The 13,221-nt window shown below is 50.2% G+C and overlaps 1 protein-coding gene across 5 annotated transcripts; it reads left to right on the forward strand.

Moving 5' to 3' along the window:
* The first annotated feature begins 1,272 nt into the window (after positions 1 to 1,272).
* LOC113960774 lies at positions 1,273 to 6,540 on the forward strand. 5 transcript variants are annotated; one of them, XR_003532097.1, is made up of 13 exons: positions 1,651 to 1,836; positions 2,361 to 2,422; positions 2,738 to 2,891; positions 3,081 to 3,337; positions 3,915 to 4,000; positions 4,160 to 4,233; positions 4,336 to 4,432; positions 4,644 to 4,767; positions 4,840 to 4,956; positions 5,542 to 5,678; positions 5,788 to 5,913; positions 6,050 to 6,299; positions 6,398 to 6,497. XR_003532097.1 is itself a non-coding variant. In XM_027670526.1 (12 exons), exons 1-12 carry the CDS (start codon positions 1,758 to 1,760, stop codon positions 6,486 to 6,488), a joined length of 1,410 nt encoding a protein of 469 aa, XP_027526327.1. In that variant the 5' UTR covers positions 1,651 to 1,757; the 3' UTR covers positions 6,489 to 6,540. The 5 variants fall into 5 exon arrangements, 4 of the variants coding, with proteins under 4 accessions (XP_027526329.1, XP_027526327.1, XP_027526328.1 ...); XM_027670526.1 differs by lacking the exon at positions 6,050 to 6,299 and having other exon boundaries at positions 6,392 to 6,540; XM_027670527.1 differs by lacking the exon at positions 6,050 to 6,299 and having other exon boundaries at positions 6,398 to 6,540.
* Positions 6,541 to 13,221: the final 6,681 nt, after the last annotated feature.

Raw genomic sequence — 13,221 nt, forward strand, 5'->3', positions numbered from 1 at the left:
CCAGCACCAAAGCCTTCCTGGAAAACCTGCCACAGATTCTGTGGTTGCCCTGTCTGTGGAAGTGTTCAGGGCCAAGTTGGATGGGGCTTGGAGCAACCTGGTCTAGTGGAAGGTGTCCCTGCCCCTGCATGGGGCTGGAATGAGATGATATTAAAGGTTCTTTCCAACCTTTTACGAAGCGTCCCAGAAGGGCAGGGTAACCCAGTTTCTTGTTAATAAATCCCTTGGGGTGGACTACAGTGAAACAGTGTTTGTAAATATATATATACATATGTGGGGTTTATTTTAGAACAATTTTGTGTCAAAAGTAAATAGGTTTGTTGCCGTTTTGGGTGTTATCATCTATAGTAGTACAGCAATATTAAAGCATAAAATAATACTTGAGGAAATGTATAAGGAAAGGAAGAGAAATAAAGGATAAAAGTGGAAAGATATATATATATAGTCACCACCTGCTGAATCCAGCAATGAAACTTGGTAGGGGGATTCCAGGGGAAAGTGGGGCCTACTGGGGATACCAATGTGGCTCCCACATCCAGAACAACATCCCTGCGGGGATCCCTATCATGACATCCCCTGTCAGTGACAGATCAAGCTACCCATTCCCAAATTCTCCAGAATTTCAGGGTCACTTTTGCAACCCAATGAACTGTCCCTACCCCCATGCCCATTCCACAGATTCAAAACCCAAAATCTGCATTTTTTTGAGCCCATCCCTTCCCATGGGAAGTTCCGCCAGGGGTTTCTCAGGAAAACATGAAGAAGCCCCTTCGAGTTTAAAAAGGAAGATTTTTGAGACAAAACCTTTAATTTGTCTAACAATAAGAGCCCTTGTAACTCCCTCTTTTTAGCGATATTTTTTTTAAGGAAGAAACCCATTTTATTTGTCTTATTTTAATTTTTAAAAATCCTCATTTGTTAATTACTACTTATTTTTCAGCAAAAAACCTGTTATTATCTCTAGTAAGGAAAAAAGTTTATTTATTTCTTCTTTAATAGAAAAACTCCACCTTTATTTCAATTTTGATATCCCTCCAAACCTTATTATTCCTTATTTTTCCCCAGAACATCTTTATTCCCTGGGGCTTTTTAAAGAAAAACCACTTTATCTCCTGCTTTTTTAGATATATTTTTTTTAAATCAAAGAACCCTTATCACCTTTTCGTTGGTTTAGGGTTTTTTTCCCAGCAGAAGCCCTAATTTTTCTCCAGTATTCCTTGGGTTTGTTGGATTTTTAACTAAGAAAAAAAAAAACCTTATTTTAAGTTTTTTTGAGTTAAAAAAGAGCATTCTGGGTGGGAAAAGCCCTTAATCCCTGAAATTTCATAGAAGTTAAAGCCCATAAAAATGATTCATGATTCTTTTTAAATAGATATTATTTGTGTATTTTTATATATTTATATCTGTTATTGTCTATGATTATCTGTAGGATCACGGCCCAGCTCAGCAGCAATGACACCTGGTGACAACTGGCTGAGGTGAACCAGGAGAGGCCCTTCCTTCCTCAATCCCCTCCCCGCTCCCCTGCTGTGCCATCTCCCTGCTGATGTCATAATGCACCTTCCCAGGCCGCTGGTGATGTCACAAAGTGGCACCCCACATCACTGGGTGCACTCCACAGCGAGGACTGGGGGCTGCTGGGTCCTGCCCGGAGCCGGGAGGGGGGGTCAGGGGGCTGTTTTTAGGGCTGTGGGGGCTGTTCTGGCCCTTGGGGACAGGCAGGGCAGGGGTCATCAGACAGGAATTTGGGGAGCAGGATGGAGGGGTGCTGCACTGTCAGCATCAACAGGAAGCGGAGTTGCTTGTTCCCCACACTCCTGCAGCTCTCCACTGAGGGTGAAGATTTAGGGAGCTCCGTGAGGGCTTGTGGAATGGTTGGACAGGGTTGGGGCTGCCTCAAGGCTCCTGTGAGCATGGCGTGTCCCCCATCCAGGGCCAGCTTCCAATGGGACCTGCCACTTCTCACAGTTCCGGTTCTGGAGTGAAAAGGGGTCTGGGGTCCTGGGGCATGGGAGGTCCAACAGCTTTTACTGGGTTCTCAGGAGATGGCTGGGCATCAGCCCTTTACCTTTAACTAGTCTCCTTTGGGAGACCTTCTGGTTCTTCCCATAGGATCCTCTCGTGACACCAACCTGGGTTTTGGGGTCCCATCTCTTTTTGGGGGTTGGATGATCACAGCCCTGGTCCTGAGCCCTTCTCACATCCCCCGTTCTGTCCCAGCCCTGCTCAGTGAGCAGAGGGAGGCAGAACCTGGGGAACGACCTAGTCCAGGCTCTTTATGAGGCCCATCTGTCACTTCCTGGATGTCACTTCCGAGATGCCGCAAGTGGAACCTGATACCTCTTTCTGGTACTTTTCAGAGGTGGTGGCCATCTGGGATGTCGTGTCTGTGTACATCCTGGGACAGATGAAGCGGAACAAGGTGGGCTGGCATGTTGGTCCCCTGTAGTCCCCCCTCCCTGAGCATCATGGCACCACCCCAAGAAAACCCCATGTGCCTCAAGCTTCCAGGACTGGAGAAACTCAGGATCATGCTGGGTCTATGCCAAGGATCATCCCCAGGAATCATTCCCTGGGTTTGAATTCCTTGGATCTTCTTTAGCCAAGGAATTTTGGCAAATAATTTGAAGAGAGGAAGTAAGAAAATAGAGAATGTGGGATTTTCATTTTTCCCACAGTTTTAACATTTCTTATCTCCAAAGTATTCACTCAGCTGTTTTATCTTCTTCCTGGGCAGGGTGTCCTGGTCCCAGGACTAGGGACCTTTGCTGTGGTCCCTGAGCAAGTTGATGGTGCAGAAGAGGTGTATGTAGTCCGAAGACCTGTGTTCCAGTTGGACATGGATGTGTCCTGTCTGCGGGAGCTGATGTTCCCCACAGTGATGATCCCTGGTGAGAAGGGATCCTGCTCCACATTTGGGAGAGGAGTGTGCCCCTGCTCTTTGGGAGGGGGAGGGAATTGCCTCCAAAGTTGGGGGACAAAAACAAATCCCTCTTTCTCTCTGGCATTTTGCAGTGAATTTCATGTGGAAATTTACTCAGCTGTGGTCATGACAATGCTCATCCTCTTTCTCCTTACAGGTGACATTGAGATCGCACCACTGGACTACTGGTGGCTGTCACAGACCACGTCCCTCCCGCCAGACGTATTGAGGGACTGTGTGGAGGAGACCGTCCTCCTATACTCCTTTCAGCTGAGGGACAGGCAGCACCTCGCCTTTGCCTTTGGGGACATTGGCGTCCTGTCATGCCAGGACAATGTCCTTTGCATGCGGTTCCACCGCAGCTGCGTCAAGAAGCTGGAGAACTGGGACACCTGGGTGGCTCTGCTGCTCACTGTGAGCTGGAATCTGGGGACATTGATGTGCTGGAGTGTGTCCAGAGAAGGACAGCAGGGCTGGGGAAGGGGCTGAAGCACAAGTCTCATAAGAAGCAGCTGTGGGAGCTGGGGTGGCTCAGCCTGGAGAAAAGGAGGCTTAGCAGGGACTGTCTTGCTCTCTGCATCTACCTGAAAGGAAGGTGTAGCCAGGTGGAGGTCAGTCTCTTCTCCCATATAAGAAGTGACTGGACAAATTCCACCAGGATATGTTTAGGTTGGATTTTAGGGAACATTTCTTCGTGTAAAGGATTGTCCAGTTGTGGTACAGGCTGCCCAGGGCAGTGGTGGAGTCACCATCCCTGGAGGTATTTAAGACGCGTGGATGTGGCATTTGGGGACATGGTTTAGTGGTGTCCTTGGTTGGACTTGATGGTCTCCAAAGGCTCTTCCAACCTTAATGATTCTGTGATTCCACAATCCTAATATTCACGAATGAGGTTTGGGAAAAGGGGGTTGGAGAAGTGGCTCCTAAAGGAGCAGGAGACAGGTCTCCTTCCTCCATGGGAATCTCCTGATGGCTCCATGTCACTCTGCAGAGGCTGTGTGTGCCGGGTGCTGGTCTCAATGATGGAGCAACCGCTGCTGGGGGGATGCAGGCTGCATGGGCTCACTCATTCCCCCGGTGAGTGTGCTTCCTCAGTGGCTTCACGGTTCCTTTCTATGCTGCAGGGTGTGGGGGTTGCCATTCCTCAAGCCTGTGTCATCATTCGCTTCTATAGTTGGCCTCAATGATCCTTGTGGGTCCCTTCCAATTCAGTATGTTGTCATTCTGTGATTCCAGGTTTCAGCTTGCTGTGTCTGAGGCTTTTTCCACCTGGCACACGAAGGTTGCAGAGAAGCACAGGGTCAGAACAGGTACAGGATGGGTCCCTGCTGCTCTGCCCCACATGGGGTGATCACAGCCTCATGATCACTCACCCTCACAGGGCTGTTCCCAAGAGCTGCCTCCTTTCCCAGGGGCACAGGAACATCCTGACAAGTTTTCCCTCCCCATGCTACCAAACCAGAGGCCAGGCATGAGGCAGCAAGAGCCAGGGATGAAGCCACCTGCCAGGTGAGACCGTCATGGGAAGGGATGGGAGGGATCCTTGCACCCCTGGGTGATAGCCTCCTCAGACATTTGGGCTGCAGTGACTCAGAGAGATCTACGGGAAAAAGCCCCAGCTCTCTGCTTCTCTCCAACACCTGGGAAGCTTTGGCCCGCGAGGAAAACAGGATATCTGCCTGCCCTGTGCTCATGCTGACTCCTCCTCGTGTCTCTGCAGTGTGCTCCCCCTGTCCCCAGGCATCTTTCCTGGGATGGGGGAGACAGGTGGGCAGGAGTCAGCTCCTTTGGTCAGGCTCGACACCACACTCCTGGCCTCTGAGAACTGCCAGAGAGCGCTGCAGGTATGTGCCAGATGGATCAGACCTGAAGAAAGCTCCTCCAAAGCTGAGCCTAACTGTGCCTGACACCTCCAGGAGGTCTGTCAGCTGTCTGCAGAGTGGGAGCACGGGAATTCCTGCTGGAGAGAGCAGAAGGTGGAATGGGTGGCGTGGGAAGCCTGGGCTGCCAGGGAGGATCAGCAGGTGCCCCAGGTATGGGCAGGGACCCTGTGTGTGAGGGCACCTTGGCTGCCCATAGAACCCTCCCAGAACAGGGGCACGGGGGGTGGAATTGTGGGTCAGGGGGGACCTCAGGGGGATCAGGGAAGGACCTTTGGGGGATGGGGGAGGGGTCTCTTGCAGGGGTTGGAGATTCCTGGAGGGCTTAGGGTATCTCAGGGGGCTTTGAGGGTCCCTGGGGTGGTTTGGGGGTAATCCCTGTGGATTGGAGGGATCCTGGGGTTTTGGGGGACTCTTAGGACCCAGGGAGATGGGAGTCCCTGGGGACCTGGATGGAGGGGGGAGGTCTCTGAGAGGGTTTGGTATGCCCTGGGGATTGTGAGTATCCTGGGGCTTTGGGGGGATTCTTAGGACTGAAGGAGATGGGATTCCTTGGGGGGAAGTTGGGGATCACCCAACCACAGAGCAGAGTTTGCCCACTCATTCCCCAAGGGAGAGCTCTGGGAAGCACCATCAGCCATCAGCCATGGTGTGGTGCGGAGTCTCCCGGCTCCCACCTTTCCAGGGATACTAGAAAGTGTCACCTCTGGTTTACTGAAAGCGTCCCCTCCTTGGCAGGTATCTGGCCCTGGAGGTCCTTGGGCTCCCCATCCTTCACTCCAGCCCCAGAGAAAGGGGGTCACTGTGACATGGGGGAGGGCTGGAACCTCCCTCCCCGTGGACGAGATGGTGGAGAGATTCCAGCCTGGGACCAGGTGGGTGAATGCAGGACCAGACGGGTGGATGTGGGACCAGGTGGGTGCAGGCTGGGATGAGGGGAGAGGCAGATGGCAGCTCTGGGAGAATGATTTCTTGTTGTTGCAGGCACCTTTCCCCACGAGCCATCCAGGTGCTCCATGCGCTGGAGCCACATCAGACACGGAGGAACATCTTCACGTTTTTGGCTGAGAACAACCGACGGCGGCAGGAGCAACAGAAGCAGCTCTGCAGGTAACTCCAAAGGGATAGAATTCCCCCCATCCCTCCTCTGAGGCAGCCCTGGGGGACAGAAGTGGGTTTGGAGGCTGCCTTTGGGCTGGAACCCCCTGACCTGGGCTTGGACACCCAGCATTGGCTTCCCCTGTAGGACAGAAAAGTCCTGGTTGGAGGCAGAGGGACTCTGATGGCTGGCTGCCTGCTTCCCAAACCCTGAGAGCCCTTTCTTGGTAGAGTTCTACCCCATGACACCTTGTCCTGACCAGGGACACCTGTACAGGACACCTGTAGGGGACACCCAAGGTCTCAGCCCAACCTGGCTTTGCCCCAGCTGCACCATAGGACCTTCTCATAGGCTGGGAAATCACCAGGGGCATCTCCCACTCCATGGACACCTTGAGGTGATTCCATCCCTGGTGCCTTAGCCAATCCCACAGGAATTCTGTGCCTTCTCCCTGCCCCTGTGACCAGACACCTCTCTCTCCCACCTCAGCTCCAGGTGCTGGTCCAGCGGCCAAGGGGCAAGGGCTGGAGTGGTGGCTGCAGCCGTGGCTGGTAGTGACAGGTCCGGGAGGCTGCTCACCTGCTGAGGTCCACCCGTGGATACAAAATAAATACCACTGGGGCTGTTCCCACCTGGACTGAGTGGCCTGGGCCTGGTGATGGAGCCATCTAATGGTTAGGACCGTGCTGGGACCATGGCGGTTGGGGAGCTGTGTGGGGGGGACACGGGCTCTTCAGGATGAGGAGGTGGGTTGCCTTCTGCTCAAGGTGGGCACCATGTTAGTAGGTACCTGCTAGAGACCTCCTTTACAGGAGGAACAGTAGGTGAGGATCCTTCACAAGCCCTGATCTTCATGGGGCACCTGTACCCCCCTGCTACCTGCCAGGAGGAGAATTCAGGCACCTGAGAGATCTCCAGAGTGCATTTCCTGGCACAGGTGATAGAGAATTGAGAGAGAAAGGTGCCTGTGGAGATGCCACCACTGTGGGATGAACTTGTTTTAACCCACCACTAGGGTTAAAACTTAGGGAAGACTAAGAATTCTAGAGTAAAATCCCTGGATGCTCCCCATACAGCAGATAAGCATCTGCTCAGAGGGATGGAGCAGAGACTATGCAGCCCCCTCCATTCAAATCCTGGCAGAAAGAGGGACTTTGTAGTACTTTGTTCAGGAGACCGTGCGGTACCTGTCAGCCAAAGGAAATGGATTAAAGTGTTCTGCTGCTGAGTCAACGATCATGTCAAACCCTCTCTTCAAATGCCAAGCCACATCCACCACCCCACCACCCCCATTAGGCATGGCAGGAGAACTTTACACCAATCAGAAATCCAAAAAAAAGTAAGTTGGGAATAGAGGAAAAGTTGAGGAAGACTCCAACAAAACTGCTGGGATCAGTCAACAGGCTGAACCTGTCTTCCCCCCTATAGGGACACCTATTGGGTAAGAAACATACTCTATGCACACTAAATGCTGCTTTTATGATTAGAGTTTTTGTTTGTGCTTGCTTTGTAGTACAGTAGATTGCTTTAAACACATTTTTGCAGTCAGATGATCCTCAAACCTTATTAACCTGTCACAATTTATTTTAGTAAAGAGTGTTATTCCATAAACTCTTAGAGTGAGCCTTTAGAGATGCTGGCAGTTGCCAGCAGCAGATAACACGTTGGGAAGGCCAGCTGAGGGGTCTCCATGCTGTTGGCTTAACCCCCCACCAAAAAGGGCGGTGGAATCACCCTCCAATCTTGTGAATCTGTTCAGTGAAGGGTCTCCCCTTACAAGATGCCAACAGACTGGTCGGACATAAAGGTTTTGTCTTCCCTGGGGCACTGACAGACAAATAAATCACTAAGGGTTGAGAAAATCTCCCCTCTCTAAGGGTCAGGCAAACCCCTTCCCCTTTCACATGACAACCACCCACAGAGTCATTGATGCCTGCTGGGATGTCACTGCCCAAGAAGGTGCCACCATTTGAGTGGAGAGACGGGGGAACATTGGAGGGGGAACTGAGGATCAGTGAGGGACCACCGGGAGAGGGCACTGGGAAGACTGGGGACCACTAGAAGGTAGGTGCTGGGGAGTGGTGTGGCCCTGGGAGCACTGAGAAGACTGGGGAGCACTGAGGAGGGCACTAGGTGCACTGGGGAGACAGGGAAGCGCTGCAGAAAGCTGTTGCTGGCCTTCACCTCCCCTGGGCAGCCCACCATCTGCCCCACCAACACTAGGGCCGGATATTTTCCTTCCCCAGGGAAGGAAGGCACTGTCATCCTCTTTCAGGAGCCCACCTCCCAAATTTGGATACACTTCCAAAATTTGAACATGTCCACACAATCAGAATCTCTACATACTGTAGAAGGGGATAAAATCCCTGTGATGCATATGGGATATGTGTTAGAGAAGAAAGTTTGGATCAGTCCTGCCTCAAGCAAAAGCAAACCCATCCATGGGACTGATTGTTTTTGCACCTAGTGGATGCACTTAGGGGGTCATGCAGAGGGACGGGGAAACGTGACGTGTACCTCAAGGGGATATGATTTTTGGCTGAGAACAGTCTGTAATGTTGAATTGTATAGTATCGGTTGCTGAATGACACTGTCACTGCGTGCCATGACTACCATGGACAATGAAGATGGACTGCTGCAGATACACCAGTTGTGAGCTCCTGATGCAGCTTGCAAGCAGTTGACAGCATACCAACCATCCTGCACTGGAAGAGATCTAGGAGGGGTAGAAGCCACAACCGTGGACTAAATGAACTCAACAGACATCTTGGAGGGATGGCCATTGACTATGGAATTGTACCTGTGCTTGTGTACATATGTATAAATGTATATGTATATAGTGGGAAGGTATAGGATCTGGGCATGACTTAGACGGTATAGAATAAGGGCTAGGCCATGAGCAGCTGTCCTAGTTCTGGCCCAGATCAGTGGGAAGGCATGGGGCCAAGACATTGTGTTATTCGATACCACTCATGTCATTTTCAGGAGTGGGGGAAAGAGACTTTCTCTCACTTCCAAGAAGAAGGGGTGTGGTTTCTGGTCGGGAGCAAGCATGGCAGATGCAGCGGTCTGGCATAGAGTCCTTCCACCACTCTTTCATTGTCCCAGGCTTGCTGAGCATTTTGCATGTAAACCGCCCTCTCTGAACACTTTCTTTATTAGTATTGTTGCTGTTACTGTTCATTTTCTTATCTCGTTGTTTGCAGTAAAATTGTTCTTACAGCAACCTGTAACTTTCACCTTTTTGTGCCTCTAGTTCTCAACTCCACCCCTGTAGCTGGACAGGGGAGGGGAACTGGGGGGAGCAAGAGAGTGGTGTTGGGTTTGGGAATATTTCCGGGGGGATGTGGCGCACTAAACTGGGGAGTTTCATTCCTAAACCATGAAAACATGTTTCAGACACAAGCTAACAGAATACAGAATCAGTCTCACGCTTGAGAATCCACCTTCCAAATTACACTGTTTCCATCTTGAGGTAGGACTCCCAGCTCGGTCCTACCAGCACAGTCACCAAGACAAGCAAAGAGAGACAGTTCCTTCTGGTACCTTTAGTTTCCTCCTCATCTTCAGAGGGTTCACTCCCATTTTCAATCAGCCTCTCAGGCTCAGCTGAACCAAGAGCGAGATAATATGCCACTGGCTCTGATCCTCCCTTCTCCAGCTCCTCTGCCAAAGTGTCCACATGAGCCCAAGACCAAGTGGCCAACTGAGACTGGTTCTGGAGAACCGCCACCAACTCCTGGAATAGTTACATCTTCCAGCTGTTGAAACTGAAACCAAGCAGACAAGCTGTGAAGGCAGACACAAAGAGCTAGTAGTGACTTTGAATTTAAAGATATCACTTTCAACAATGTAAAAAAATAAAAATCCCTTAAGGAGGAGTTCATTTCACACTCACCGTGAGCACTGAGAGTGACTCAAGGCTTCTCAAGATCTTAGTCTTCCTCTTGCTTTTTTGCAACTGATGTTTTAAAAGTACTTTAAAGAACAAAACAAAACATTAAAAAGAAAAAAAATGTACAAGTTAAAGGTGACAAAATTCACATAACTCAACCTGAAAAGAATCAGATTTTTCATTAAACAGATGTTCAACAGCCTGCTTCTGTAACTGGATAAACCTCACTCCTTTCTTACACCCTGATGGGATGGAGGGGATGTAACCAGGAGAACAGGCAACTTCATTCAGACATTCACTTTTAAAGCACAGAATTACATGTTCACCCAACACATGAGAACAGCTTGCTATGCTCCTTTCAGCACAGACAAAGAAATAGTCCTATTCATCATGAGTCATTCTCTGTCCAGAACAGTAAGTTGAATTAAACAAACAAGCTCAAGTTCCAAAGTTCAGATGATGACAGCTCCCCATCTGACACTGTTGTTCCAGCCAACACTGGCAGTGCATGAACACAGGCCAGCTGAATCCAGTAGTAAGGCCTGACATCAGACTTGGCTGTTTTGCTGCAGGACTTCAGGCTTCCTTGGCCCCCAGCTATTCACCTCTAAGACCACTGAACAACTCCAATGACAAACTTTCTCAAGAATCAAATGAAGATGTGTTTAAGGATCAACTCATTGTGACTCTGGAAGTCTCTACAACACTTCTGTTGAAATGGTACAGTGTTGTTTGAGCTTCATCTCCAGACTTGTAGCCAATGAAGCCAAATTTCTATAACTTGCCATCTTTGGTGATTTTCAAGCAGCAATCAGTCAGTGTGCCAAAGGCAGTGAGCAAGTTCTGAGGGCCATCTTCCTTTTCCTGGTAAATTATAGGAAGAAAAATCAACCATGGACTACAGTTAGAGAGAGGCTTTGTGTTCAAACCAAAAGTTTTTCTGGCTTCAGAAGTGCTGCAGAAACCACACCGTATCATGACAACACTGACACCTCAGCCACCAAAACCCCTCATCAGCACCCCAAATCCATTACACCTACAGATCTCTAGCAGCAAGACCTCTGCAGCTAAAGGGTGTACCCAGCACCCGGGCAGTCCAGGATCCTGCGGCATTAGCCTGACACAGCCAAGTGCTCTGGTCAGCACCAGCACATCAAGGAAAAAAAGAGGGTTTATCACCTTCGGAAAAAAGGGCAGACAATTCAGAAAGTGTTTAAGGATGTTGCTAGGTCGAAAGAAAATGAAAATGGCAAAAGCAAAATCTGAACTTACTCTGGCCACTTCCGTAAAGGATAATAACAAGTGTTTTTATAAATACATTAATAGCAAAAGGAGGAGCAAGGAAAACAGCCATTATTTGTTAGATGCAGAGGAATATAGTTACTAAAGATGAGGAAAAGGATAAGGTACTTAACACCTTCTTTGCCTCAGTTTTCAACAAATAAGACAGGTTGCCCTCAGAACAGCTGACCTCCTGAGCTGGTAGACAGGAACAGGGAACCGAGTAGCCCTCCTGTTATCCAGGAGGAAGCAGTTAGTGACCTGCTGAGCCACTTAGATGCTCACAAGTCCATGGGACCAGAAGGGATCCATCCTGGGGTGATGAGGGAGCTGGTGGAAGAGTTTGCCAAGCTGCTCTCCATCATTTATCAACAATCTTGGCTCACCAAGGAGGTCCCAGATGACTGGAAGTTAGCGAATGTGACGCCCATCCACAAAAAGGGCTAGAAGGAGGTTTTGGGGCCCTCCAGGCTTGTTAGCTTGACCTCAGTCCCTGGCAAGGTTATGGAGCAGATCATCCTGAGTGCGATCACACAGCACCTACAGGACAGCCGGGAGATCAGACCCAGCCAGCACAGATTTAGGAGGGGCAAGTCCTGCCTGACCAACATGATCTCCTTTGATGACCAGGTGACCCACCTGGTGGATGAGGGGAAGGCTGTAAATGTGTCTATCTGGACTTCAGTAAAGCCTTTGACACTGTATCCCACAGCACACTTCTGGAAAAGCTGCAGCCACGGCTTGGACAGGGGCACTCTGTGCTGGGTTAGGAACTGGCTGGAGGGCCGGGCCCAGAGAGTGGTGGGGAACGGAGCTGCATCCAGCTGGCAGCCAGTCACTAGTGGTGTCCCCCAGGGATCAGTGTTGGGCCCAGTACTTTTTAATGTCTTTTATTGATGATCTGCATGAAGGGATTGAGTCCACCATTAGCAAATTTGCAGGTGACACCAGGTTGGGGGGGGAGTGTCGATCTGCTGGAGGGTAGGAGGGCTCTGCAGACAGACCTGAACAGGCTGGAGAGATGGGCCAAATCCAATGGTATGAGGTACAACAAGGCCAAGTGCCGGGTCCTACACTTTGGCCACAACAACCTCCTGCAGCGCTACAGGCTGGGGACAGAGTGGCTGAACAGGGCCAGGCAGAAAGGGACCTGGGGGTACTGACTGACAGCAGCTGAACATGATCCAGCATGTGCCCAGGTGGCCAAGAAGGCCAATGGCATCCTGGCCTGGATCAGGAACAGCGTGGCCAGCAGGATCAGGGAAAGGATTCCACCCCTGTACTCAGCACTGATAAGGCCACATCTCGAGTGCTGTGTCCAGTTCTGGGCCCCTCAGTTTAGGCTGGTGAAGGGTCTGGAGCACAAGTCCTACCAAGAGTAGCTGAGGGAGCTGGGGTTGTTCAGCCTGAAGGAGGCTGAGGGGAGGCCTCATCACTCTCTACAGCTACCTGAAAGGAGGTTGTGGCCGGGGGGGTATCGGTCTCTTCTCCCAGGTAACCACCAACTGGACAAGAGGGCACAGTCTTAAGCTGCACCAGGGGAGATCTAGGTTAGACATTAGGAAGAAGTTTTTTACAGAAAGGGTGATTGGGCGTTGGAATGGGCTGCCAAGGGTGGTGGAGTCACTGTCCTTGGAGGTATTTAAGAGACTGGATGTGGCACTTAGTGCCATGGTCTAGTTGACAAGGTGGTGTTAGGTCAAAGGTCGGACTTGATGTTCTCAGAGGTCTTTTCCTTGCAGTCAAGGAGCATGTTTTGGTTTGGTGGTGGTTTGTTGTGGGGTTTTTTGGTGTTGTGTTGGGTCTTTCGGCTTTTTGTTTCTTTGTTTTTTGAACTATGGAAAAAATCTCTAAAGAAGTATGTTGCAGTACTATCCTGTGTAGACAAGCAGACTGGAAAACCAACAGATGAGCATTTTGTTCCTTGACATACAACTGAGGAGTAGTGGCAGCACTTTTCTTTGAACAATGGAACAAGTATCGAGAAATGTGAAGCCACTGCTCAGGTATTTCCCCTGAGTTCCAAATCATTAAACCACAGGCTCTTACACTGCTTTCCATCCCCCCCCCCCCTCAGCACATGATATGAGGTGGTATAGAATAACCTGAAGGTCTTAGCCTTGCCTCTCCTGGCTATTGAAAA

This window comes from Neopelma chrysocephalum, unplaced genomic scaffold (assembly GCF_003984885.1).
Source record: "Neopelma chrysocephalum unplaced genomic scaffold, ASM398488v2 Primary Assembly neopelma1_96873, whole genome shotgun sequence".
In the NCBI taxonomy this organism is placed as follows: Eukaryota; Metazoa; Chordata; class Aves; order Passeriformes; family Pipridae; genus Neopelma; species Neopelma chrysocephalum.